Here is a 26,584-nt window from a genome sequence, read left to right on the forward strand (position 1 = left end):
TAATTAGCATCATGAAATATTACCTACTACTCTCTCCGTCTCAATTTTTTTTGTCATGTTTATTTTTTGCAAACTTTTAAAAAATATTAATTAGAAAAGGTTTTTTGATTGTTGTACTCTCATTTATGCTGTAAGATACTCCTTCAATCTCAAATTATTTGTCATTCAAAAAGTTTCAAGACAATTAATTATTTTTTGAATAAAAGATGCTCAACTAATTAATATTATCTTTAGTACTAACCTTTAGCGATTGATCAAAAGATTGATTGGCATGGTGGCTACTCAATTTTCTTCTAACATGTCAAGTTTAAATTTAATATCAATTACATAAAACATACTAGATAGAAAATCAAATAGGTATTTGTCTTTGTGTATTTACAAAATTTAAAGAAGATTTTAATAAGTTTTCATAAAATCAGAAGAGATAGAAGTTAATTTCAGTATTTTTGTTTTTTTGGCCCCGCCTAGTGATTATTTTGCATTATTGTAGTCAACTCCTTCATTAAGGAGAAGGTTGACACAAAAAATTCAACTCATGATGTTGACTTGTTCCAACTTTAATAATACAATAACAATAACATTCATTGTATATGATCCTCGAAGGATCTGAAAAGAATTAAGTGTACACGTAATTTACTCTAAATTGAAAACTCAATTTATTGAGTTTTTTATATCGTGATATATAAAAAATAAATTAAACTATTAAAATACTTAAAGATATTATATATGCGTTCATAAAACGAGATTATTGATTAAGATAGATTACATGTTAGAACATATTAAATATTACTCATACCGAAGTATTTGTGTAAGAGATCACAATTAATCATGGCTTATAATTTCTATATAACTTTATATTTTTATTATTTATTTTTATTATATCAATTTATAAAATATTAAAATTAAAGATTCATGGGCTAACGTTCGAGGCTTGCCCCTCCTTTATCAAGTAAAACGTCTCGCCTTGGCCCAATCTCTTTAAAACATTGATACGCAAAAGTCAAATCAAAATATATTTTCCTAGAGTGGATTGATTTCTTCGTAATCTATAAGATAATATTCCCTCCAATGTCAATGAGTCACAAATACCATTTTAATTCTCTTGATGAAGAAAAGTCTTCATTTTTCAACAAAAATAATAATTAGGTTTGTTGTTATCCCTAATTTTAAATATAGTGACTGCTTGCTTTTAAAATAATCAATGGAATGCACCTTCTCTGTTGGATTTATTACCCCTTTAATTAATTTGTGACAAATGGTCTTCATAAGTCAATGTCAATTATCCTTTCATTCATTCTTAATTCTAGAGTTGTTGTGGCTTCATTCTATTTGTTTCTCTTCTGATGGAACCTTAGAAAAAAATTGCACAAATTGAGTAAAGACAAGTATTTAAAATCATATTATACTCTATAATGTCCAAAGGTGGTTGAGTCACTCCCTTTTATATGGTCTTGTTACCTTGCACTCTACGCGATAACATTTTCGATATTTGCACCACTTAATAAATATACCATACATTTTCTTATATTTATATTTATATTTGTGATAAATGCAAATTTCCTCCCTCAATTATTAGGTGACTATGGTAAATTAACATTTAATTGATTTTTATCCTCTCTATCATTAGGGGCGAAGGTATAATTTTAACTACAAGCATGATAAAATTCAATAATTTTAAACATTGTATCTATTTTGAAAAATACATTTGATGTGTACATGTGCGTACCATTTTTTTCTTCTCCTTGATGATTAAAGGTTATTGACCAGTGACGGAGCCAGACTTTTGGTTAAGGGTGTTCATAATTTTTTTTTTGGACAAAGAACTATTTAAAAAATAAAGAAAATAAAACAATGCTGTACTTGCCAAGGTTCAAACCCAGGTTGTTGATGCGGAAATGCACACTCTTAATCACTGGACTATACTTCTCTAACTTGTCAAGGGTGTGCAACAACATGTATATAACCACAAAAATCTATATTTAACCTATATACTCGAAATTTTTTTCCGATGAAGGGTGTTCATCTGACCACCCTTCGTTGGCTGTGGCTCTGCCACTGTTATTGACGGACTTAACTCACATTCCAAAAATTAATTTAAGAAGAAAGATTATACAAACCTTAAAAGGAATCGAGATCTCATTCCTCATTGATGTGGAATTCTTTTTATTCACCACCCCTTTCCATCACACTCGGATCTAGACATTTTTTGTTTGAGGTTCACTATCCGATTCATGCATACATTCACAGACTGAAGGTATTTCCACCCTACAATTGTTCGGGACTCGGGGGCTCACATCATATGGGGCAGGATTCTGATTCCTTATCAAATTAAGCCTTATTCGAAACTAATTTAAAACTCAAAAGTTAGCTTAAAAAGAAAAAAAAATTATTCAAGTCTTTTAAAGAATTCTGAGATCTCATCCCTCATTGACATGTCGATGAGATTCCTTCCAGTCTCACAACCCTTTTTTACAAGGTTACGGAGTTTGGGTTGGATTGTTTTCCAACTTTAGCTGAAAAATTAGAATTTTAAATCTCCTCTCAATATCTAAAATTTAAGGTAAAACTACATAATTAGGCAAATATTAGTGCGTAATTTACATAACCATACCTAATTTTAAAAAAAATACAAAACAATAAGTATTTATAGATATACGTTTTAACATCGGATAACATAACAAATATCTAATGCATAGATATCTGAAGATATACAAATACACGATCTTAGCTTGTATATCTAGAATACATGATAAATTCTATAATTTTTTAAAAACCTATATTGCACCCTATAATTATAAATGGACTAAAAGTCCTACAATAAATCCATTTCTCTAATTAAAGGAGAACGTGCATCCCTTCTTTATCTTCCCTACTGTAATTTATGCTAGTTTATTTATCGGGTTAATATAAAAAGAAGGGGTAATTTATGGATAATTGCTCAATATTTGTTTTATTACACCACCAACAACGCACTTGTGTAATTCACAAGTGCAAAATTTGTTTTATCACATCAAAGTTATTATAGTACGTTTTATAACAAAAATATTTACTCAACTTTGCCTAATTATTACATAATGTTTTTTAAAAAAAATAAAAGCATCATATTTTTTTTAATCCATGTACAAGATTTCAATCCCCATCAAAGGATTTTCCCCTTCTATCTTTTCCTATCTCACTATTACCGAATATTATGCAATTAATTGGGATAATAATGGGTGTCTTTTCTTGAAAATATGTGACATTTCATGTTTAATGTTCCAATGGTCTGATTAGGAACTGAAAGTGATTAAACACTTGGGTGACATGATCCAGCAAACTGAATGTTTTGCTTGTTTGATAGTTTTGATTGGACAACCTCTGGTCAGTGTCGGAGCCAGAAGTCTGAATACGAGTTTGGTTTTTGCTCAAACAATAAATTTGAATTAAGATATTCATTAAATATGTACAAATATTAAGATTAGAACCTAATTATTAACACTCGAAGTGTTGTTCTTAAATGCAGAACTCATAAAGTTCAAATACTGGCTCCGTCTCTGCCTCTCGTCAGTGTCTTGATGAGAGCTAGTTGTCTCTCTGGGGTTCCTCAAGAAACAAGCAAAAGCCTAAAAGTTAAGTAGATATTCATGTTATTGTCAACAAGAGATCCCTGCATAAAGTTAACTAATAACTTGTCTTCATGTGTTTGTGTGCATCTTAGGTAAGAATAATCCTCATAAAAATATGTTTTCTTCAAATTCAAGCCTTAATAATAGGCCCAAATGGACAAAAGAATGGTTAACATTCTTTGATCATAATACAACCAAAAATAGTTCACATGGTCATTTGGTTGTTACTGAGTTTTATAGCATTATAATCAAACTGCTCCCTCTTTTGAGATAATTCAAATGTGTTTGCTCTGCTCTTGTGTTTTCTAGTTGTTTTAAATGTTGTATTAGGTGAGATTTGGTTTAAGGGTTGAGAATAATTTCATGCAAATTTCCAATCACATGTTGACACAAAATTATACCAAATTCTGAAAAAATTGATAGGGTCGTTTAATATAACAACTTGAAAGCGCTGCTGCTACCTTAATTTTTGGCTTAAGTTATTGCTACGATATGTCATGAGTGGGATCACGCGGTTATGAAACTTTTGAATTGTTTAAATTTATTTCTTTAAATAGAATTAGGTTGTAAAATTGAATTCGATTTTATAAGAGGTAAGTAAAGACTCGTCTTAGGCTTGGTCCCGTGTGAGGTAGGCTCTCTACATCTTGAGGTCATTGTAGAGGACCAAAGTGAGCATCAAATGGAACATGTCTTTGTTATATAATTTAGAGTTTATTGACTTAAAATTGTTATGTAAGCAAGTCATTATGGCTACATATTTAAGTTGGTAATTTTGATGGAGATATTATAGATTTCAAATAAAATTAGGGGGAAAGATAAAGAACAAGAAGCAAGATGTTGTATTGCAAATTGTATAATGGAGCTATACCAATTTAATTAGTTGACAAAAAGGGTGAAGCTTAATTGACCACATCTCTTTAGAAAGTCAAATATGATCTCATCTTTTGCAATAGAGTCCAAAACTTTTTAATTTTTCTTAACATTCTCTATATTTCTATAGTTCAAGAATTACATCAACTTGACTTAAGAGGGCCCTTAGAACCAGAGCTCTAGGGAAAGGTCCACATTTTTATTTTAATTTTAATAGAGAAAGGTCCACTTTTCTTGATTGTTTTTGCAGGGGCTAGTGGGACTCTTTCCCATAGCTTTTTTGTTCTCGTGTAACTATTTTTCAATATGGCCATCACACCATCTTATCTTTATACATTTCATCATCTAAAAAGCTACTAACACATGCTCCATAATTCTATGATTATCCTGTCCTCAAACCCAAAAGGGAAAAAATACTCCCTCCGTTTAAAAAAGATGACTTACTTTTCTTTTTAGTCTGTTTCAAAAAGAATGATTCATTTTCTTTTTTTGTAATACTTTAATTTCAACTTTTCACATGGCATGATTAGGACCACAAGATTAAAGGACATTTTGGTACATTTGACACAACTTTAATTTAAAGCCACAAGATTCAAAAGTCTTTTTATTTTCTTAAACTTTGTGTCAAGTCAAAGTAGGTCATTTTTTTTATAAATGAAGGAAGTAGGTTACAATATTATACTATTAGACTAGGAATAGAGTTTTTTCTCATCGTAAATCAACGAAAAATATAAACGTAATTTTTTCATTCATTTCTCACCGAACCTGAAAAATGACAGAAGGAGCAGATTTTCATTGAAACACTAATATATGTGAAAACAGCCGACAAATATCTTTCAATGGAAAAATAATGATTTTTTAGAGTGTCACACCTTTTACCTAGAACTTGGAAAGTGAAAAGAGGGAATAATCTTATATTAACACTAGAAAACTATTATTAAATTCAGAAAACTTTTTATGCTGATTGTCATCGACTTTATTGGAAAGATGATTAGGCAGGATTACTTCAATCAAACTATTTAAACTCCAAGTTCCTTTTTGCCTTTGCCAACTTAGGACACTGTTAATTTTCCTCCTATCTCTCTTAAGCAAATATATTAGCTTCATGCTACTCATACTTTTCCATTTTAAGTAAAAAAAACAAACCCCACTAATTCTTTTCATAAACTATGCATTTTTCTATGTAAGTTCCAAAGGTTGTGTTCCATTATCCAATATTGACATGAGAAGTGTTCATCTTTCCTATCTGCTGCTTTTCTTGATAGCAGTTGGTGTTGTTCTTGCTGTTTCTTCCCCTGATGGTACATCTGATTCTTATTGGCTTTTGAGAATAAAGTCAAAACTTGTTGATCCATATGGAGTTCTTGAAAACTGGTCTGAAGGGACTAGCATATGTACCTGGAATGGAGTGGCATGTTCAGATGATAAATCTCATATTGTGAGACTCAATCTTTCTTCTTCAGGACTAGAAGGTCCAATATCTCCAGAAATCGCGCATCTCACTTCTCTTCGAGTGATTGATCTTTCGGACAATTTTCTTAATGGAACAATCCCGGCTGCATTAGGAGAGCTTCATGACTTGGAGGAATTGCTTCTGTTCTCCAATTTTCTCACTGGTTTGATTCCTATGGAGATCGGTCGTTTGAGAAAGCTGCAAGTTCTTAGAATTGGAGCCAACATGCTGACAGGCCAAGTGATACCACAAATTGGTAACTTGTCTGAGCTGAGAGTCTTGGCTCTTGCTTATTGCCAATTCAGTGGAAAGATACCATATGAGGTTGGTAAGTTGAAGCATCTGATAAGTCTTGACTTACAGCAAAACAGTCTTAGTGGACCCATACCAGAAGCAATTGGCGGCTGCAGAAATCTTCTAAATTTTGCAGCATCAAATAACAAGATTGGGGGACAGATTCCTGCATCAATCGGTCAGCTCGAATCACTCGAAATCTTGAACCTGGCAAACAATAGTTTTTCTGGTTCAATTCCAGTGGAGCTGAGCCATCTCTCAAGTTTGAAGTACCTAAACTTGTTTGGCAACGATTTGGAGGGCGAAATTCCTTTCGAGCTTAACCAGTTGGTTCAGCTTGAAACATTAGATTTATCGAACAACAACCTTTCAGGAGCCGTAAGGCTTCTCAACACTCAGCTGAAGAATCTTGTCACTTTAGTACTCTCTGGGAACTCTTTAACAGGAAGCATCCCGAGGAACTTCTGTCTCGGTGGTTCGAGATTAAGCCTACTTATTCTTGCTGACAATAAGTTATCTGGGAACTTCCCATTGGAGGTACTAAACTGCACGTCCCTGAGACAACTGGATCTCTCCAGTAACAGCTTTGGAGGAACGCTGCCACGAGGCCTCGACAGGCTAGAAAGTCTCACAGACCTCCTGCTCAACAATAACAGCTTTACTGGAACTATACCACCTGAAATAGGAAACTTGACTAACCTGGAAGATTTGTACCTGTTCCATAACATGGCCACAGGAGGAATTCCAGTTGAAATAGGAAAGCTTCAGAGGCTGCATGAACTATACCTCTACGAAAACCAGTTGTCGGGAGGCATCCCAAGAGAATTGATGAACTGCTCCAGCTTAGTACGCGTTGATTTCTTTGGCAATCATTTTTCGGGCCCTATTCCTGATAACATTGGGAGCCTTAAGAATCTTGTTATTCTTCAGCTAAGGCAGAATGAGTTGTCTGGTTCAATTCCATCAAGCTTAGGCTACTGCAGGAAGCTTCAAAAACTGGCCTTGGCTGATAACAAACTTTCAGGATCAGTGCCATCAACTTTCCGATTTCTCTCAGAGTTGGACCTGATTACTCTTTACAATAACTCACTTGAAGGTCCACTACCTGAATCTCTTTCCCTTCTGAAAAATCTCAGCAAAGTTAACTTTTCTCACAATAAGTTCAGTGGAAGCATTTTTCCATTTGCTGGTTCAAATTCTTTGACAGCTCTTGACTTAACAAACAACAGCTTCTCTGGTCCTATCCCTTCTGAGTTAGCCTCCTCAAAAATTCTAACCCGTCTTCGCCTTGCCAATAATTTTTTCACTGGAGAAATTCCTTCGGAATTTGGACAGCTTAAAGATCTCAGGTTTCTTGATTTATCGTTCAACAATTTGACCGGAGATCTAGCACCTTCCCTTGCTGGCCTAAAAAATCTTGGCCATTTTCTCCTCGGCTCTAACCAACTTTCAGGAGCAATTCCCACATGGTTAGGAGGTATAGAAGGTCTTGGTGAGCTCGATCTTTCGTTCAACAACTTCACTGGAACGGTTCCAGTAGAACTTGGAAACTCTCCGAAATTACTCAAACTTTCTCTCAGTCACAACAGATTATCAGGTGCTGTACCACAAGAACTGGGAAATCTCACAAGTTTAAATGTCTTGAATCTTCAAAGAAACAATCTTTCTGGTTCCATTCCATCAACTCTTCAAAAATGCCAAAAGCTCTTTGAGCTGAGGCTCTCCGAAAACAACTTAACCGGCCCAATCCCTTATGAACTTGGCTCTTTATCTGAATTACAAGTGATATTAGACCTGAGCAAGAATCACCTTTCTGGTGAAATCCCTTCATCAATTGGAAATCTTGTGAAGTTAGAAAGACTAAATCTTTCATTCAATCAACTTCAAGGAAAAGTCCCACAGTCACTTGGAAGGTTATCAAGTTTACATAGGCTCAACCTCTCCTATAACCATCTTCAAGGCCAAATCCCTTCCACATTTTCAGGATTTCCACTGAATTCTTTCATTGGTAACAATCATAACCTATGTGGCCCACCACTATTATCCTGTTCTGAATTAAAGGGACATGAGAGAATTTGGCAACTATCAAAAGCAAGTGCTGTAGGGATAACAGTGGCCATTGTGTTTACTGCCACAGTCATATGCATGGTTCTGCTTTATATCATGCTGAGGATCTGGTGCAACTGGAGAAAAGTTACAATTTCATGCTCAGAGACTGGTGGATTTGAGGGTAAAAGTAGAGAAGGGGAAAATTGGGTTTATGGAGAAGAGATCAAAAGTGGACAGTACTGGAAAACAACATCACTAGTTACATCTAAAGAAAAGCAAACATCAAAAGGAACATGCATGTTTCATCATAGTGTGAGTTCATCAGATAGCACAGAAAAACCATTAGTTTGAGAGACTCTTTGCTCATTCTTGATTCATATCATAGTATTTTTTCTTTTTTGAAATCTTTACTTTGTAATTTTTTTTTTTTTGGATGTGTTCAAATGATTTGTTTATATGGGGTTTACATGTAAAGAACAATTACCTTGTGAAAACTCTCCATCAATGCAATAGTGGCGAGATCAAAATTTTCACTGATCGGGGGTTCAAAATATGAAAAAGTAAACACATTAAGAAGATAATTGGATTCGAAAGATAATTTTAACATCGTATATAAAATATACAATTTTACGTCAAAGAGAGTATGGATGAATCCCGTGCTCCTACTTGGTTTCCTCCATGAAAGCAAGGGCAGATTTATAGCCTATGGTGCACGTGAACTCATGATCTTTTCACTAAACTAAATATCTTACATACAAATTTACTAAAATTGATCTTATATTATCTACTGGTCCCATGCTTTCAAAAGGCTAAACGGTGCACTTGATTGAATGTTAAGTTATTTAATTACCTAAAGAAAAAAAAAACAGGAATCAATTGCCACTTGATACTTTTTCTTTTTTGTTTAATGATGCACCCATATTATAAAAATTTTAGATCCGCCTATGCCATCAAGGAGAAACTCATGATAATGAGTAGTGAGATACCTATGTTAATTATATTGTCTACCACATAGTGAAAAAAAATTAAAGAACAAATCGACCGAACCATTGCTTTCATTTTTGAAAAGGTACATTTGGGATGGTGTAAACAGTTTATTGTCCAAAATATCAGGAGGAAAAAAAATACTTTTTAGATACGAGGTTGACAGTATATATATGATAGTTGTCGAGTTGTAGGGGCGAACCTAGTTAGGAGTTCATCGAATTTCATAGTTTTAACTCAGATTCTTTATATATATTAACGGTAATTTTAGATTTCAAATCTAATAAATCAAATCAAATATGATAGAATTTTAAACTTGCACCCATAAAATTTTGGATCCATCTTTTAATGGTGGAACATTGATGATTGATATGTGTTTCTAACATTTATTAGTAGTATATAATAGCATGGATTGTTAATAATGTAAACATTTGGAAGAAACAACAATATGATATATGAGTTAAGCGTAGAAGAGAATGAGTTAGCTTCTTTAAGAGAGATAAAATGTTCCAACTATTTGATTTATTGAAGAAAATTGTTTTCAAAAATTGAAAATTACTATGCTAATCCCAAAAAAACAAGTATTGATCAAGAACAACAGATGTCATATAAAATATCGCCTCACAGTCAATGACTCTCTCGATTATGAGTGTGTTATCGACCACACTTATAAACGAAAGACTACATGGGCATGATAAGAACTTTTCCCTTCTTTCATTCTTATCTAATGCAATAGAGTGCTCTTACTTTTGCCAAATGTTGTGAATGAATTGGGGTAGATTCATTGTTCTCTCCTAGCATGTTTTTCCCATGGGAAAAAAGTCAATTTTTTGGTCGAGTTCTATTAAACATGAATTTAGTTGAATATCGAATACTAATAGATTGTATTATATAAAATCTCCCATTTAAATATTCAGAAAAATCAGCTATGACTTATGATTCTAAAAGAAATTAAATTCATTAAGCAAGAAGGTCCAAACTACAGATGGTCTTCTCTATCATAAAATATTTATACCAACAGTCCTTAAGATGAACTGATCTTTAATTTTTGTTCCTCAAATAAGCTGATATTTAATTTTTTGCTCTCAAAGAAGTCAATATCGTCAATTTTTTGCCCTTTAGCAACTAAATTTATGCTATATAAGGCATAACTTAGAAAATATTATGATACGGCGGTGTATACTTATGCCCCCACAAAAGAGTGTTTTTGTTACGAGTTGTGGCTAAGTTAGAAATTTCGTTAAGAGAAAATTCAAGATTTAATAATATATATATGTATGAAAAATAATTTTTGACCTATGGACTTCACATAATTTTCTGTACACATAGTAAGCCATCCATCTATTGTTTGATTACTACCTTTTGCTTTTTGTTCTTTTTCCTATGTTGTTTGGCCTTGAGTAGGGGTCCACCTCACCTATGAGATAGTGGTATGGACTGCGTACACTCAATCCTCCTCCAACCCCACTTTATGAGAATATACAAGGTTTGTTGTTATAGTTGTTGTATAGTATAAACTATAGTTTTTAAATCAAGAGCGTTTGACTGATCACCCTCCACTAATATGGCTATGCCACTAGTTACGAGAGAAATAAGTTCAAAACCAACACACAGTAAGTAGTGCAAATCACATAAATTTCGACAATTTGAAGCTTAATTATGAAAATATCAATATTTTGCATAATTGCTGAAAATTTCAATGTTGAATCTATCGAGATACATAATTAACTCTCGATACATTCAACGAAGATATATTTTTTTCCTTTGTAAAGACACATAATTAGTCTGCGATACATTTTTTTCTATTTTGAGTCTATCGAGATACATAATTAGCTCCCAATACATTCAGTGAAGATACATAATTAGTTGGAGCCTTTGTAACTGCTTTATAAGGATGGAGAAGGAGAATTGCATAAAAAGGCATCGATAGACACTCAAACTTGTTGCGAAAATTCACTTAGACCTCTAAACTAAAGCATGTTCCTATCAGACCCCTAAATCCCCCAAATTTTACTTCAATTGGGCATTTTTCGCCTATGTCGTACTGTGTGTGCAGTGCCATCGTGGGAGGCGTGGGAGGAGTATTTTTTTTTTAACTAATTTACGAATAAAAAGATGCCAAGTTGCATTGAGGGCCCCAAAATTTTTTTAATAACAATTTTTTTTTTATAAACACTAAAGACCCCAAAAAGCATTAGAGGGCCCCAATATTTTTTTTTAAAATAAAACTGAATTTAAAAATAATTCTATTTTTTATTTTCATCTTTTAAAATTTTTTATAATTTCTTTTTAATAATTAGTTTTTTATTTTTATTTTTTATATAATTTTATAATTATTTTTTCATAATTTGGATCCTCAATACAATTTTTTATTTTCATTTTAAAAATTTTTATAATTATTTTTAATAATTAATTTTTTAAATAATTTTTTAATAATTTATCTCATTTTTAAAAAAAATTTATAATTTTTTTTAAATAATCAGTTTTTTATTTTTATTTTTAAATAATGTTATAATTATTTTTTCATAATTTATATCCTCAATGCCACTTTTTATTTTCATTTTTTAAAAAAATTTATAATTTTGTTTAATAATTATTTTTTTAAAAAATTTTTTTTAATAATTTATTTCATTTTTTAAAAAAATTTATAATTTTTTTAAATAATCAGTTTTTTATTTTTATTTTTCAAATAATTTTATAATTATTTTTTCATAATTTGGATACTCAATGCCATTTTTTATTTTCATTTTAAAAAGTTTTATAATTTTTGTTATAATTAATTTTTTTTAAAATAATTTTTTAATAATTTATTTCAGTTTTTAAAAAAATTTATAATTTTTTTAAATAATCATTTTTTATTTTTATTTTAAAAATAAATTTATAATTATTTTTTCATAATTTATATCCTCAATGCCATTTTTTATTTTCATTTTTTAAAAATTTTTATAATTTTTTTGAATAATTTTTTTAATAATTTATTTCATTTTAAAATTTTTTTTATAATTTTTTAAAAATAATCAGTTCTTTATTTTTATTTTTTAAATAATTTTAGAATTATTTTTTGATAATTTTCTCAATGCCATTTTTATATACTTTTTTTTTAAAAAAATTATAATTAATTTTTAATAATTATTGGATCCACAATGCCACTTGTCAGCTTCCAATTAGCTCGTTTTGTCATGTCATCGCATGTGTGCAACACACACGTTGAGCTTTTTGCTGATAGGGAAAAAAATGTCCAATTGGAACAAAATTCAGGGGGTTTAAGGGTCTGATAGGAATAGGCCTTAGTTGAGGGATCTAAGTGAATTTTCGTAACAAGTTTGAGTGTCTGTCGATGACTTTGACCAATATAATAAGTTAACGTTATTTTTCCAAATAAATACACCTTAGTGTCAATGACCCCTCATATTTGTGGAATGATGGCCCAATGGGCTTAATATGTCTGAAGATGCTTGGCCCATTACAAGCCCATAAACTGTCTCCGTAACCTATAAATACGAGACAATCCTAGTACAAGTGGGAGTTGAACATGTAGTTCCTTAAACTCTCCCTTTACGATTATTAATGTTTGTGTCCTTTATTTTCCATTGGCGCTTCTTTTTTTCCCCACAAAATTGATCTTTATCGAAACAGTTGAAGATTAATTTAACAATCCCTACGTTTACTTCAACGAATTGCACTCTGTTAGGGGCTTTTTCAGGGAATTGCAATCGAGTTCATGTGTTTTAGGGTTAAGGGATTATAATTTTGCCGCATTGAACCCAAAGTTGATGAAGAAATTGTTTAATTGCCTCTGTTTTTGGTTCTGTATTGATTGAAGAAAATATATAGATGGCTGTGAAACGCAAAACAAACAAGAAGGAGATTGACGAAGAAATTGATAGGGAAAATTGGATTATTACATCAAAGAAACAGAGAATCGATGAAGTTTTCGGGGTTCCTCCGCTTAGAGGTTTCCAAGATTTTAGCTTTCAATTTAAGGGATTGCCAAATTTCTTGCCCCAAGTTGAAGATTACTTTTTTTCTGCTTATAAAGACCGGGTACCAAGTCCGAGATCCCATCTCTTTCCCGAGGTGTCAGTTAAATTGAGGAAATTCGATATATCTTGCTTGGCGTGTAAGAAATTTTCAAGGTATCTCGATGATAATTCGTTGTGCCCTGACTGTGGAGTAAAGTCTGATAGTATTGTTGTAATTTGCAATGGGGTGGAAGGGATTTATTTTCCAGGACTTCATATGGTTCAGTGCAAGTGTGGTTCTTGTAGTTTTAAGAAGCACAAAGTTGGTGAATGGGAACGGCATGCTGGTTCCAGGGCGAAAAAGTGGAAGGCGAGTATTAGGGTGAAGGTGACTATGCAGCCACTTGGGGAATGGGTTGCAAATAATGGTGCTCAAGGAATTATTCCTTTGAAATTAGATAGCCAGCACTTGATGTCACTCTTGCAAGAAAATTACAAACCTGTTAATGCAAAGTGGACCTCAGAACGTTGCGCTATTTGTAGATGGATCGAAGATTGGGACTTTAATAAGATTATCATATGCAATAGCTGCCAGATAGCTGTTCATCAAGAATGTTATGGCGTTAATGGGGTTCAAGATTTTGCTTCTTGGGTTTGTCGGGCTTGTGAAACTCCAGATGTTGACAGGGAATGTTGCCTCTGCCCTGTCAAAGGGGGTGCGTTGAAACCTACTGATGTCGATCCTTTTTGGGTTCACGTCACTTGTGCTTGGTTTAGACCTGAAATTGCTTTTGTTAATCATGAGAAGATGGAGCCTGCCATAGGACTTTTTGCAATTCCACCGGTATCTTTTCATCAAGAGTGCAGCATATGCCAGCAGACTCATGGGTCTTGCATACAATGCTGCAAATGCACATCGTCTTTTCACACCATGTGTGCTTTTCGAGCTGGATGCTACATGGAAATGCATTGCTCAGAGACGAACGGAACACAAACGACTAAATGGCTATCCTATTGTGCATCTCATAAAGCCCCAAGTGAGGACAACATTTTAGTCATGCGAACTCCTAATGGAGTTTACTCTAACCAAAATTTGCTTCAAAGAAGAAATGGAGGCCGAGTCTTGAAAAGTTTGAGGCTCATGCCTTGTGAGGCATCATTGGCTGAAACTAATGAATCAGATTCCTTCTCTGCAGCTAGATGTCGAGTCTTCAAACCATCAACGAACAAGAAAGTTAAATCTGAACCAATAGTCCACAGGCTTACAATGCCTCACCTTCACTCACTAACAGCCATACAGAGTATAAGAGCAAAACAATATCAAGAAGAAAGGACTTTTTCAACATTGAGAGAGAGATTGCATCATTTGAGTAGAACTATAAACCACCGGATTTGTTTTGGAAAATCCGGTATACATGGATGGGGTCTCTTTGCAAAGAGAAAGCTTCAAGAAGGAGAAATGGTAGCTGAATATGTTGGTGAGAGGATTAGGGGCAGTGTCGCTGACCTTAGAGAACATCGATATAGGTCTCAAGGCAAGCACTGTTACTTCTTCAGGATAAATGATGAAGTAGTGATTGATGCAACCATGAAAGGAAACATTGCAAGACTAATCAACCACTCATGCATGCCAAATTGCTTTGCAAGGATCATGAGTCTTGGAGAAGACGAGGATCGGATTATTCTTATAGCTAAAAAGGATGTTTCAGCGGAGGATGAGTTAACGTTCGATTACAGGTTTGAGGCTGATCAGAATGATGAGCTTAAAGTCCCCTGTCTTTGTGGAGTTCCCAACTGTAGGAAATTCATGAATTAGAATAGCACAGACACAGATTATTGACTCTCACTTCCTAACTGTTGAGGATTGTGGGGATATTTTCATCTTCACCCACAATAAATTTATTGTTAATTGTTAATTTGATTCTTTTGTTTATGCTTGACATGCACATATCTATATAACTTCATTACTGTTTCAGGCAGGAAAGAATTTGCAGTTATTGTAACTTTTTATCGTTTCCGGGGACATGTATGCACAGTAAGAGCCATGAGGGATACACGAAAACAACTAATCCATAGTAACTTTAATTTTCCTCTAATAAACTATGATATACAGTAATAAATTAAAGAATGGCTGAATATATATGCGGCCCCTTAAATTTGCCCAGTTATTTTATTTAGACATCTAAAGAGTAACAAAATAAAAGAACAATCTTTTCCTCTCTATCACTTGACTAAAATGACTTGTTTCTCTAATTTCCACCCACCTAACATTTATGAAACTTGGCCAGCCTCCATTTTCGACTACAATAGAGAACCCACCAACAAATTTCTCTTATTTTATGCACAATAAGGGGTAGATGAAATTTTTTAAGTTATTTCCCATTTGTCACGTTTAGATTGATCTCATTGTTAGAATGTCATTGCGTTTGAGATTCACGCGTCCTTTATTCCTTGCAGATTGTTAAATAAAGGTGTTTAATAGGTACAATTTAGCTAATGTGCAATAGATACAACTCTTAATACAGGTGTCTAAATGCAAAAATTGGACAAGTTTAAGTGGCTGCATATGATGTATTCAGCCTAAAGAAGTAGATAACCGGACTTATTGACGACGAGTCATGGACATAGAAGAAGCATTACTTCTAAAACTTGTATCATCCATTGATGGAATGAACCCTAAGCAACCTAGTACCCCTAATTTCTTGTATGGCAAGAAAGTTTTCCTCTTCATCTCTTCGGAGAATGCCCTGTTCAACGTGTAATGCAACTCATGAGCCGAAATATCCCTCTTCCTCATCAAGGATCTTGATGACACCGATGATGATCCAACACTACTAGCAGTTGATCTAAAGCTTGAAGTCTTCGCGTCCTCCTCCTTCCGAGCTTTCTTTAAAAACTTGTTTAATTGATCTTTACTGCTTGCTCTCCCCTCCGAAGCGCTTCTGAATAGAAACAAATCTTTCAGCTTCCATTTCCTGTACCAAAGTGATATCGATGATGAAACCGAACACAAAGAGTAGGAGCTAGTCTTTGTAGCTTCCTGATTGCTTTCGCGATCAAATTCTAGATCAGGAACGGATAAAGATCTCGTCTTTTTTGGCCTAGAACTTGTAGAATTTCCAGCAGTGTGTTCTATGGGTGCAGCAAATGGATCAATTTCCTTCTTGTTTCGTGGAGAGAACGTCTGCTTGAACCTTTGCTTCGGTGATCTAGGCGAACCAACTGGTTTGTGATCACCTTCATTGTACTGTAACCTTGGTGGTGGCTTCAAAGGCCTGATTTTCCCACCATCGAAAAGCTCATCAGCAGCTGAAACTGAACTTCTCTCCAACTGTCCACTAAAATCAAAAGCAAAATCGTCATCATCATTATTAGTACCACCTGATTTTGGAATTCCAGGCTTTTCCTCCCAATCGAACGGTACTTCACCAGTTGTCATCATGTTGAATTCGTCTTCATGGAGGACAGCAGACACACGAGCAGGACTAGTAGGTGCACTGAGGAAAAACACGCCGTAACGTTGAGGGCTTGAAGAAGCACTAATATAAGGAGTAGTAGAAGCACTACTCTCATCCAAGTGAGCTGACGGTACCATCACTTCCATCTCCATCAAAAAAGTCTGTAAGTTCTCGATGTGGAGATAGAGAGAATGAGGGAAACTCAGGTCAGTTTCAGCAGGATGATGATGATACAAGTATAAATGCAAGGGGATGGAGCAGTTGGAACTGGAAAGAGGAAGGAAAGTGATGATTAATTTGACTAAAGGGCAGACAAGAGTTGTAGCCGCCTTTGGTTTCTGTTTGTTACTACTATGGACTTTTCAATATTGACTGGAACATTCTAACAACTATAGATGAAATAACGACAATTGTCCTCTTCATAAATAAATGCTGATTCAGAGTACAATCAAAATTTGAAGGCTTAATATATACTGGATGGTTCTTTAATTTTTTGTTGATAGATATTTTGTGTCGGGACATATTTTAGTTGAGCATTCAAACAATTACAAAGCTTTTTTTCTCGTGTTCACGGACATCCATTATGCAGATAAGCAGTGAATCGCTTCTTACATCTTTTCTTTAATGATACGCATCAATATATAAAATCAAAACATGCGAGACGTTTATTTATGTGTATATATAGAAAAGGTGAAATATTTTTGAGTGATGAACTTATCTACATAATGAACGCATGGGAACACACGCAAAAATAACTTCAAAATTTTGAGTTGAAAGTGTGTAACGGAAAACTTTATCATATGTTTAGATGTTCAATCGAAAATGTCTAGTTTGAGTGTCTAAATCAAATTTAGTGAAAAATTTAAAGGGTTATCGATATATTCGAACAAATTCTAATTGGAGTAAGACATAATAAGTTGTGCTGGCTTCCATTGAAATTACATTCCATAGAAAAGAGTTTTAACTAGTAATTATTTCAAGCCATACTTAACGTTGTTTTATTAACATAATAAACATTGATTAAGCCATTAAATTATGTTGATATTCAAGTAAAATATACTATAACAATATTACTCCTATAATCTACTGTGTCGTTTATGCTGCTGCAGTTTAACTTAGACATGACATCAAATTCAGACCAAAACAAAAAGGCATAATAACACATCAAATGTAAAAAATCCAAACTGCAGAATGAAGAGTACAACATGCATAGTCAATGTTTTCCACTCCATAATTAGGGTGGATCTTTTAAGAAAAAATAGCGAAAATGCATGTTCTAATTGACAATTTGAGGATATGAAAAGGCTTCTAGAGTTGATCAAATTTACAAAAAAATGTGAGGGTAACGTCATTTTCAAAAAGATTAGTTTTGATTTTATCATTTATTTATTTTTCACCTTGTCTTCACGTGCTTTTAGTTATTCTACTCATAGTAGTATTTTCTAAAGTTTTGAGGTAATAAGTTGTGGTATGTATGGCCCAGACAGGAAGAAATGAGTAGAGTTGTTGAGTGCGATGACAAGTTATGTTTGAAATTAGTTATTTTTATAGTATTATTATTTTTTTATTGATTGTTCATTTGTTATAAAATAACATGTATTGCACCATTTTAAAAAAGAAGTTGGCAAACTTTTTTTAATTAATAAAATAAAAAATAAAATAAAGGAACAAAGACAGATCTTTATAGCACAGGCCATCTAAAATTCCAATACGGCCCTCTTGTCGGCACGGATACTTATCCCTGCTATAATTTTTTGGGTTTTGTTTTTGAAAGTTTATGTCCAATATTTATATTAAATAAAATAATTTATCTTGTTCGTTTGAAATTAAAATAAGATTGCATATCAATCAGCTATAATTAAGTAAAAGTATGCATACAAAGTACACTGCGTTGATTAATTCGGGGTAAACAAGTGAGAATAAATATTTAACAAAATACTTCCTCTGTAAGTGCTTCAACAATTCATGGTTAATAGAAAATACAACAACAATTAATGATTTAAGAGAAATTCTTCAATATAAATAAAAAATTAAAAAATTAGAGAGAAGTGCTTTAATACACCCACAATAACGACAAGACGCTGATATACGACTTTGAATTATGTAGAATGTTGGAATGATAATTCAAAGTTGGAATAAGAAATCACATTTATTTAGAAATTGTTATTTATTTAATTTAGGATTTGTTTCTCCTTACCCTTATTTTTTTTTCTAATTAGAATGTATTTTACTGAAATAATCTTATACTTTGAAATTTTAAATTTAATTATTATTATTTTATATAGTAATTTAATATTACCAATAAAAATATAATAAAATTATCCTAATTTTACAAATAAATAAATTAAAAGGGTGAAAATCGCTTACATCCTTCAACTTTACTTTAAAAATCAAACTCCCCAATCGTAAATAATAAACACCCCCCACCCCCACCCCAAGAAAAAAAAAAATCCTATACAATATCTTTATTACCTTTGACATTTGTAATTTCCATCTATATAACATATTATATATTATCTTTTTATTTTAATCAGCTATTTATTTGTTTTATTTAAATTCGTTAATGTTATAAGTAGAATAATCTTTTTATAAATTTGTTACAAAAGCTAAGATATTTTTTATGAATATTATTTTATTACATGAAATAAATACTTATATACGTGTGTGTATTTAATTTTATTTTTCTTGTTTTTAATTGTTTATATAGATAAATGATTTTTTATTATCATTGATAAGATATTCTAAATTATAACTAAAAGTTATGAACAATGTAAGTAAATTTTAGGAATCTATGTTTTAAAATTTCTCACCATTTTTATTAATTATTTTTATATTGCATGCATTAGCATATATTTATAAAGTTGTTACTCTTTTTATTTTAAAAAAAAGACTTACTTTGATTTGACACAAAGTTTAAGAAATTAAAGAATACTTTTGAATATTGTAGTCTTAAATTAAAGTTTTATATACCCTTTGATCTTGTTGTCCTGAAATGTCATTTGAAAAATTGAAATTAAAGTATTGTCCAAAAAAGAAAGGGACCATTTTTTTTTAAATGAACTAAAAAAAAAGTAGGTCATTCTTTTTTAAAACGGAGGGAGTATTACCTATCATTTCATTATTAGAAAGGCGTGGTAAACGTGAATTAGTGTAGAAGATTAAGAAGTTGGAGTAGGTTCATGCTTGTAGATAGGAGTGTTGTTCTTATTATTAGTTATAGTTTGTAATTTTCTGTTCTTTGATTCTTATTAATATATGTTGTTTCAGGTAGATCGCTTGTAGTATTATCTTTGTGTAGTAGTATTGATATGTTACTATATGTTATTGTGTTGATCCTTATTATCTTATGTCCTCTTTATATTGAACTGAGATTATATCGGAAATAACCTTTCTATCTCACCTTGGAGGTAGTGTACGGATTTGCATACACTCTATCTCCCTAAACTTCACTGTGTAGAAATACATTGTATATATTGTTGATTTTGTTATTATGCTCATTTATTTTATTTAGAATGTTATTAACTTATATGTTAAATTAATGTTTTTTATTTTATTTTTTTCATTTAAAAAATAATATTTTTTTTCTAAATAAAATTTATTGTATAGATTAAAAAATAAAAGTAATCATTATTTTAAATAAGTAAAGAATAATAAATATTAATTAAGTAAGAATAAAGTAGATATTTTAAAATAAATTAAATGAGGAAGAATGACTATTGTTTAAAGTTGAAGGATGTATTTAATTTTTAAATTAAAATTAATGGGGTCAATGATTTTCACCCTAAATTAAAATAACTATTCTTAATCTAGAGTCGAGTAAAACCAAATGAGTATAGGAAGAATTTAAGTTTAATAAATCATCGGTGTATTTTTTTTTTAGACTATCATGTAACTTTTATCTATTATAGCAGTAGGTTATTCACTTTTATATTTTTATATTTAAAAATAACTGACGTGCTACAAAAGATAATAATTATCTAATAATATAAAAAAAATAAAAAAATATAGGAATATTACACCAAACTTAAATCCGTACAAAAATGCCCTTTGGTTTCCCAGTGAAAATAGGACCCCTTTGTTTTCCCACATAAAACGTAACTAAAACCTTTTGGGTTCAATAATTATTGATTTGGACATCGAAAAAAGAAACATGGTTGGTGGAGTCGCGTGTGGTCGTCTAGCTGAAGAGAGGAAAGCATGGCGTAAGAATCACCCACATGTGCGTTCCTTTACATCTTATTAACATTATATATTGCGACCATAACTATCTTTTCATTTTTAATAATAATTTTTAAATTTTAGTATGTGAATTTGAATTAATCGGATCTCAAGCTATAGATTAAGAAAAAAAGGTAAATTAATGTGGGTTAATGGTTGCTTTATGTCAATTTTTTTTTGTGTTAGGGTTTTGTGGCAAAGCCGGCTACTGGTCCGGATGGGTCTACTAATTTAATGGTCTGGCATTGTATTATACCTGGTAAATCTGGGGTAAGTTTCTTCCCTGCCTCTTTTTGTAAATTATTTTAATGTAGAGATTAGGTGTCAATGTTACCATGCTGTTCTTCTCTTGTAGTTATGTTTGTCGTGGAACCAAAGTTGTACTCGCTCCGTTTAAAAAACAAAAAGGACCTACTTTCCTTTTTAGTATATTTAAAAAAGAGTGATCTTTTCCTTTCTTTTTTTTAAGTATGTTTAAAAAAAGAATAACCTTTTTCTTTTTTGGCCGTACTATAAATTTAATTTTTTATGTGACATGTTTAAGACCACACGATTAAAGAGTATTTTGGTAAATTTTGATATAACTTTTTAATTTAGGACTATAAGATTCAAAAGTCTTTTTTATTTTTTTAAACTCTGTGTCAAGTCAAACTAGGTTATTCTTTTTGAAATGGAGGGAGTATATGTTATTAAGGATTGTGGTGGGATAAATACTTTGAGATCTTGAGTTTGAGTTTGGGAGCTCGAATTATGCTGATATTAGACACCAGATTGAAAATAAAAGATGCAAACATGTTCTTTAATTTGGTGTCAGTTGGCATCTATGTCCTCCAACTTGGATGTGTATAAATAGACACTTTAACTTGTACAAAATTGAAAAATATACACGTGTCCCCTTTGCGTGGCTTTCGACATGTCAATCCCACATGAATCGCCAAGTAGGTGTCATTTAAGATGCGTGTGTCGACTAGTTCAACGTTATACAAGTTTAAGTGTCTACTTATGCACATTCAAAATTAGAGAGCACGAATATCAATTGATGTCAAGCTAAAGGGCACATCTATGTATTATGCCAAAATAAAAGGTAGAAAAGCAAAAAAGCCCAACACATGTTTGTGAACTCATGGACAAACATGAACCGTAAAACAAAAAAGCAGCCCGACGCACTAAAGCTACCATTATGAGCGGTGTCCAAGAAAGAGCCCCACCACAAGAGTGTATGTACGCAACCTTACCTTGCATTTCTGCCAGAGGCTATTTTCAAGGCTTAACCCGTGACCTCTTGGTCAAATGGCAGCAACTTCGCTAGGTACTCGCTCCCCTTCCAAAAAAAGAACATGAATTGTAACTGACAGAATTAGTCATGGAAGATGCAGCGATTTGGTTCTTCTACTTTGGCTTATCCTTGATATAGTGAGTTAATTTCAGCATTTGTTCCTTAAATTGTATGAAATTATCGGAAACAACCGCTCTACTTCTTCGGAAATAGCCTCTCTACTTCTTTGGAGGTAGCGGTATGGACTGCGTACATTCTACCTCCAGACCCCACTTGGTGGGAATACACTGGGTTGTTGTTGTTGTTGTTCCTTAAATTGTATTCCTTCTGTCCCAATTTATATGGCACCGGTTGACTTGACACAAAGTTTAAGGAAGAAAGGAAAGACTTTTAAAATTTGTGATCTAAAGTACTCCTTGACCATTTGTGTAGCTATAAATTATTTTATTAAGGGGAGTGTAAAATTAAGTTGTTTCTGATTATAGAAAGGTGATACTTCTTTTTGGAATGGATTCAAAAGGAAAGTGTGCCACATAAATTGGAAGAGAGGAAGTACATGATTTGGGTACTTGGGCTAGTTCCTGTCCTATCTTCAGTATCGGTATTACTGGTCCTCTCTATTTTCTACCTGTGTTGTTAAAGGTGAAAAGCTTTAGATAACGCTCCCTGCAGTTAAAAGTGTGAACTTTAGTAGGAAAAAGGCGCAATGGAGAAAAAATATACTATCTGCAATCCAAGAAAAAGTAACAAATTTATTCATAATGTATTCCTTAACAATTGATATATCTCTTTGCTGATTATATTTGTTCTTAGTATCGCTTGATTCATGATAGAACTCATAGAGCTAAGTCTATTAACAGTTTCAGCTAGTCTCATTAGTTTCCCGGTGAAACACCTGAATGACTGACTTTCAATTAGAAATTCAGGAAATCTACTTAGTATTCATCTCTTTGATCAATCTTAACGACAACATATTCAGTGTAATCCCACAAGAGGGGTTTGGGGAGGGTAGAGTGTACGCAAACCTTACTCCTACCTAGTAAAAATAGAGAGGCTGTCTCTGTTAGACCCTCGACTTAAATAAAGTATTTTGAAACAGTTTAAAAAAGGGAATACAAAAATGAGAGAACAATGAATAATGCAAAATGAAGAACGGTAACGACAACGAAGTAATGCGATAACTGAAGAGCAGGAAACTATGAGAAAAGTGCAAAATGGCTTTGTCAATCGTAGAGCTGTAAATAGATAGCGATGATATATGAATGACTTTGTCCAGTGTAGACCTGAATCAATTTGCTGTTGTTCTCTGATAGACACTCAAGTCCTTGAAATAGACTTAAAATCTCCATAGCACTAATACTAGGATCGAATCAGAGTTCATGTTGTTTGCCTCAGACGAGTAGGAGGTCTAAGCAACAAGCTGCACATAATGCAAAAAATGTGTTAGTGTTGTCCCCTTATGTCCTATTGGCCTTTCGTGTTCCCCTCTTGAGTCAAAAATTCTGTGTTAGAAATTCAAGTCGATTTTCCCAATGCTTGGGATCTCTGTTAATTGCCCACACACTGACCAGTAGGAGGCCTGAGCAACATAACCGATGAGACACGAAAAATCTAGTGATGAAATCATTACATTACATGAGGAACTTCCCGTGATTATTCTGTCAATCTCTCCCACTTTGCTTGTGAAAAAGTGCTTTCTCCTCCTCTGATTTTGAATTATTGAATCATTTGCTTTTCCTTTCAAGCATGACATATATTTTGCTTGTGTTTACTGTAATCGAAATCCTTTTTTCACCTTATTTCTTCTATTGATTGTGAAGAATAATGTTCAAATTTTACAGACTGATTGGGAGGGGGGTCACTATCCCCTGACAATATACTTCAGCGAAGACTATCCTAGCCAACCCCCGAAGTGCATGCTTCCTAAAGGTTTTTTTCATATAAATGTCTATCCTTCAGGAGATGTATGTTTGTCTATCCTCAATGCAGCCACTGTAAGTACTTGTTGTTGCCATTGTGTTATTTCCTGTGTTACTGATTTGCATTTACAGCTCCATATTGACAAAAGTTCCTTTTCTTAGGGGTGGAGTCCGGCGATTACAGTTAAACAAATTTTGCTGGGTATCCAAGAATTACTCGAACATCCAAATCCCAGTTCGTCAGCTCAATTTGAGTGTAATAAGCTCTATATGGAGCAGGTATCGCACTTGAGATTGTGCATTTGGTCAATATTTTTTTTTTTGACATCCAACACTTCCCCGATGTACTCTCTTTATATCGAATCCTTACAACGTAATTTGAATCAGCTATATGCATATGGTTAGACCTCTCTATAACAATCAAGTTCTCTTTGGAACTGTTTTTCATGCTATTTTATATTATATGTTCTCTATTACAATATTTCAATATAACAACCAAACAATATTGAGACAAACTACACCGTTACAGAGGGACTACGTAATTTTCAGGGTACTAGAAATCCACGGCAGCTGTAATTCTAGCCACTACTTGGTCTTAAAAATGTATCAACTAATGATTTAATGTACTCATATAGTCAAATGATTCTTAATTTCCCTCTTTCAGTACTTATGATGTAAAAAATATGCATTTGGAGTTATTGATGCATGTTGTAATTGTCGTTATGAATAACAATGTGGTTATCACTTATGCAGGATAAAACTGAGTACAAGAGACGAGTGAAGGAGCAGGCTAAGCAATATCCAGCTCTAATCTAATATTAATTAGCTGCTTTAGAAGTACTAATGTAACTAATTATATTTGACTATGGCTAAACCCTCTTGATTCTTAGCATAGTCAGTAGGATGTTAAGGGCAATAGGGCATCTTTTGTATCCTGGTTCCTTTTTTTTGAGGGTTGGTAATCCCTAATAACTTATTTAATTGCCCTGTATAAAATATCGATTACTTGGTGCATTATATTCTAAATAACTTACTTCCTCCGTTTCAAAAAGAGTAATTTACTTTCCTTTTTAGTTTGTTTCAAAAAGAATAATCCCTTTTCCTTTTTGACAATACTTTAATTTCAGCTTTCCACATGACATGTTTAGGGACCATAAGATTAAAGGGTAATTTAATACATTTGACACAACTTTAGTTTAAGGCCATAAGATTCAAAAGTCCTCTTTATTTTTTTAAAGTTTGTGTCAAATCAAAATAGATGCCTGTTTCTTTTGGTTTTCCCATCATTTATTGTCCAGTGTATAAAGCGCTCAATATGGGTGAGGCCCGTTGGGTCAGCCTGTAATTTGATATGAACGGACTATGATTTTTATAGCCCATTTAAAAATAGGGTTTTTAGCCTAGCCCATATAAGCCCGTTGGTCCGTGAGGCTTGAGCAATATAGGTTGGGTTGACCCGTAGGTTAAACAAAAAATGATTAAAAATTAAATAGAGTATTAAGAATTAGAAAGAGTCCAAACTCAAAATCTATTTGGACCACTATAGATATTTAAATATTGAATTTGGTGTCAAAATTTATTTAATTTCACCGATTATTTGATTTTTTTTTTTAAATTTGAGACTTGATTAATAAATAGTAACTTCATGTAATATTATATTGTACATGTTTATAAAATTATAAAAATAAAATATTTTAAAAAGTGGGTTGATCCGTAGGAGCCCACAGCCCACAATGTGATGGGGGTTTGCTATTTTCTGACCTGTTATGTTGATAGATCAGCCCGACCTGATCCGTCAAACTCTAAAGCCTGTATGAACTGGGCCGGCCAGTATTGACAGTCCCCAATGTCCCTAACAAATATGACACTATGCTTAGGACTTGAATTTAAGAACTCTAGTTAAGTGGATAAAAGCTTCCCTGTGACTATTCTTGTACTTGATGGTTAGGGAAAATAGGAAAAAAACATATGTCAAAGTATAATAGTTCAAACGATTGAATTATAGGTGATTCTTTTTAAGGTTTATCAAGATTTTTATTGTACAATCTACCTATCTGTCCAAACATCAAACTCTTAAGTAACCAGTGCTTCATATTTATTATATTCACAACTTTTTTTATGTCTTCCAGTGCTTCATATGTAGATTTTTTATTTTTGCCCTTGACAAATTTAGGAATTAGGAGTAATATATACTAAGCATAGATTAAGTAGCCGTTTGACCATGAAAATTATTTCTTTTTTTTTTTTCAAAAAATTATTTCACTTTTAGTGAAAACAAGATGTATTATAATTCCAAATACAATTTCGGAAAGTAAAAAACAAGTTTTACTTATTTTCACTCATACTTGTCTAACAAAATTTCAAAAACAATTTTAATTTATACATTCATGGTCAAACACAACTCCAACTTTGAAAAATTATGATTTTTATGGCCAAACAGAGTCTAAATATGAAACTAAAAAGGTGATAATCTAGGGGTCTTTGATCAATTAT

At 32.6% G+C, this 26,584-nt stretch overlaps 4 protein-coding genes across 4 annotated transcripts; 3 read left to right on the forward strand and 1 right to left on the reverse strand.

Moving 5' to 3' along the window:
* The first annotated feature begins 5,429 nt into the window (after window positions 1-5,429).
* Window positions 5,430-8,678, forward strand: LOC107862548 (LRR receptor-like serine/threonine-protein kinase GSO1). The gene has a single exon (XM_016708162.2). It carries the CDS (start codon window positions 5,701-5,703, stop codon window positions 8,623-8,625), a length of 2,925 nt encoding a protein of 974 aa, XP_016563648.2. The 5' UTR covers window positions 5,430-5,700; the 3' UTR covers window positions 8,626-8,678.
* Window positions 8,679-12,355: 3,677 nt separating this feature from the next.
* On the forward strand, window positions 12,356-15,530 carry LOC107865973 (histone-lysine N-methyltransferase ATX4-like). Its single transcript, XM_016712158.2, has one exon. It carries the CDS (start codon window positions 13,093-13,095, stop codon window positions 15,034-15,036), a length of 1,944 nt encoding a protein of 647 aa, XP_016567644.1. The 5' UTR covers window positions 12,356-13,092; the 3' UTR covers window positions 15,037-15,530.
* A 96-nt stretch (window positions 15,531-15,626) lies between these two features.
* On the reverse strand, window positions 15,627-17,325 carry LOC107862547. Its single transcript, XM_016708161.2, has one exon. The coding sequence runs from the start codon at window positions 16,828-16,830 to the stop codon at window positions 15,823-15,825; it is 1,008 nt and encodes a 335-aa protein (XP_016563647.1). The 5' UTR covers window positions 16,831-17,325; the 3' UTR covers window positions 15,627-15,822.
* A 3,360-nt stretch (window positions 17,326-20,685) lies between these two features.
* LOC107862545 (SUMO-conjugating enzyme SCE1) lies at window positions 20,686-25,105 on the forward strand. The gene is made up of 5 exons (XM_016708160.2): window positions 20,686-20,897; window positions 21,083-21,166; window positions 24,014-24,166; window positions 24,254-24,370; window positions 24,845-25,105. The coding sequence occupies exons 1-5, from the start codon at window positions 20,829-20,831 to the stop codon at window positions 24,905-24,907; spliced, it is 486 nt and encodes a 161-aa protein (XP_016563646.2). The 5' UTR covers window positions 20,686-20,828; the 3' UTR covers window positions 24,908-25,105.
* The last annotated feature ends 1,479 nt before the right edge of the window (window positions 25,106-26,584 follow it).

The sequence above is a fragment of the Capsicum annuum genome, chromosome 3 (assembly GCF_002878395.1).
Source record: "Capsicum annuum cultivar UCD-10X-F1 chromosome 3, UCD10Xv1.1, whole genome shotgun sequence".
Taxonomy (NCBI): domain Eukaryota; kingdom Viridiplantae; phylum Streptophyta; class Magnoliopsida; order Solanales; family Solanaceae; genus Capsicum; species Capsicum annuum.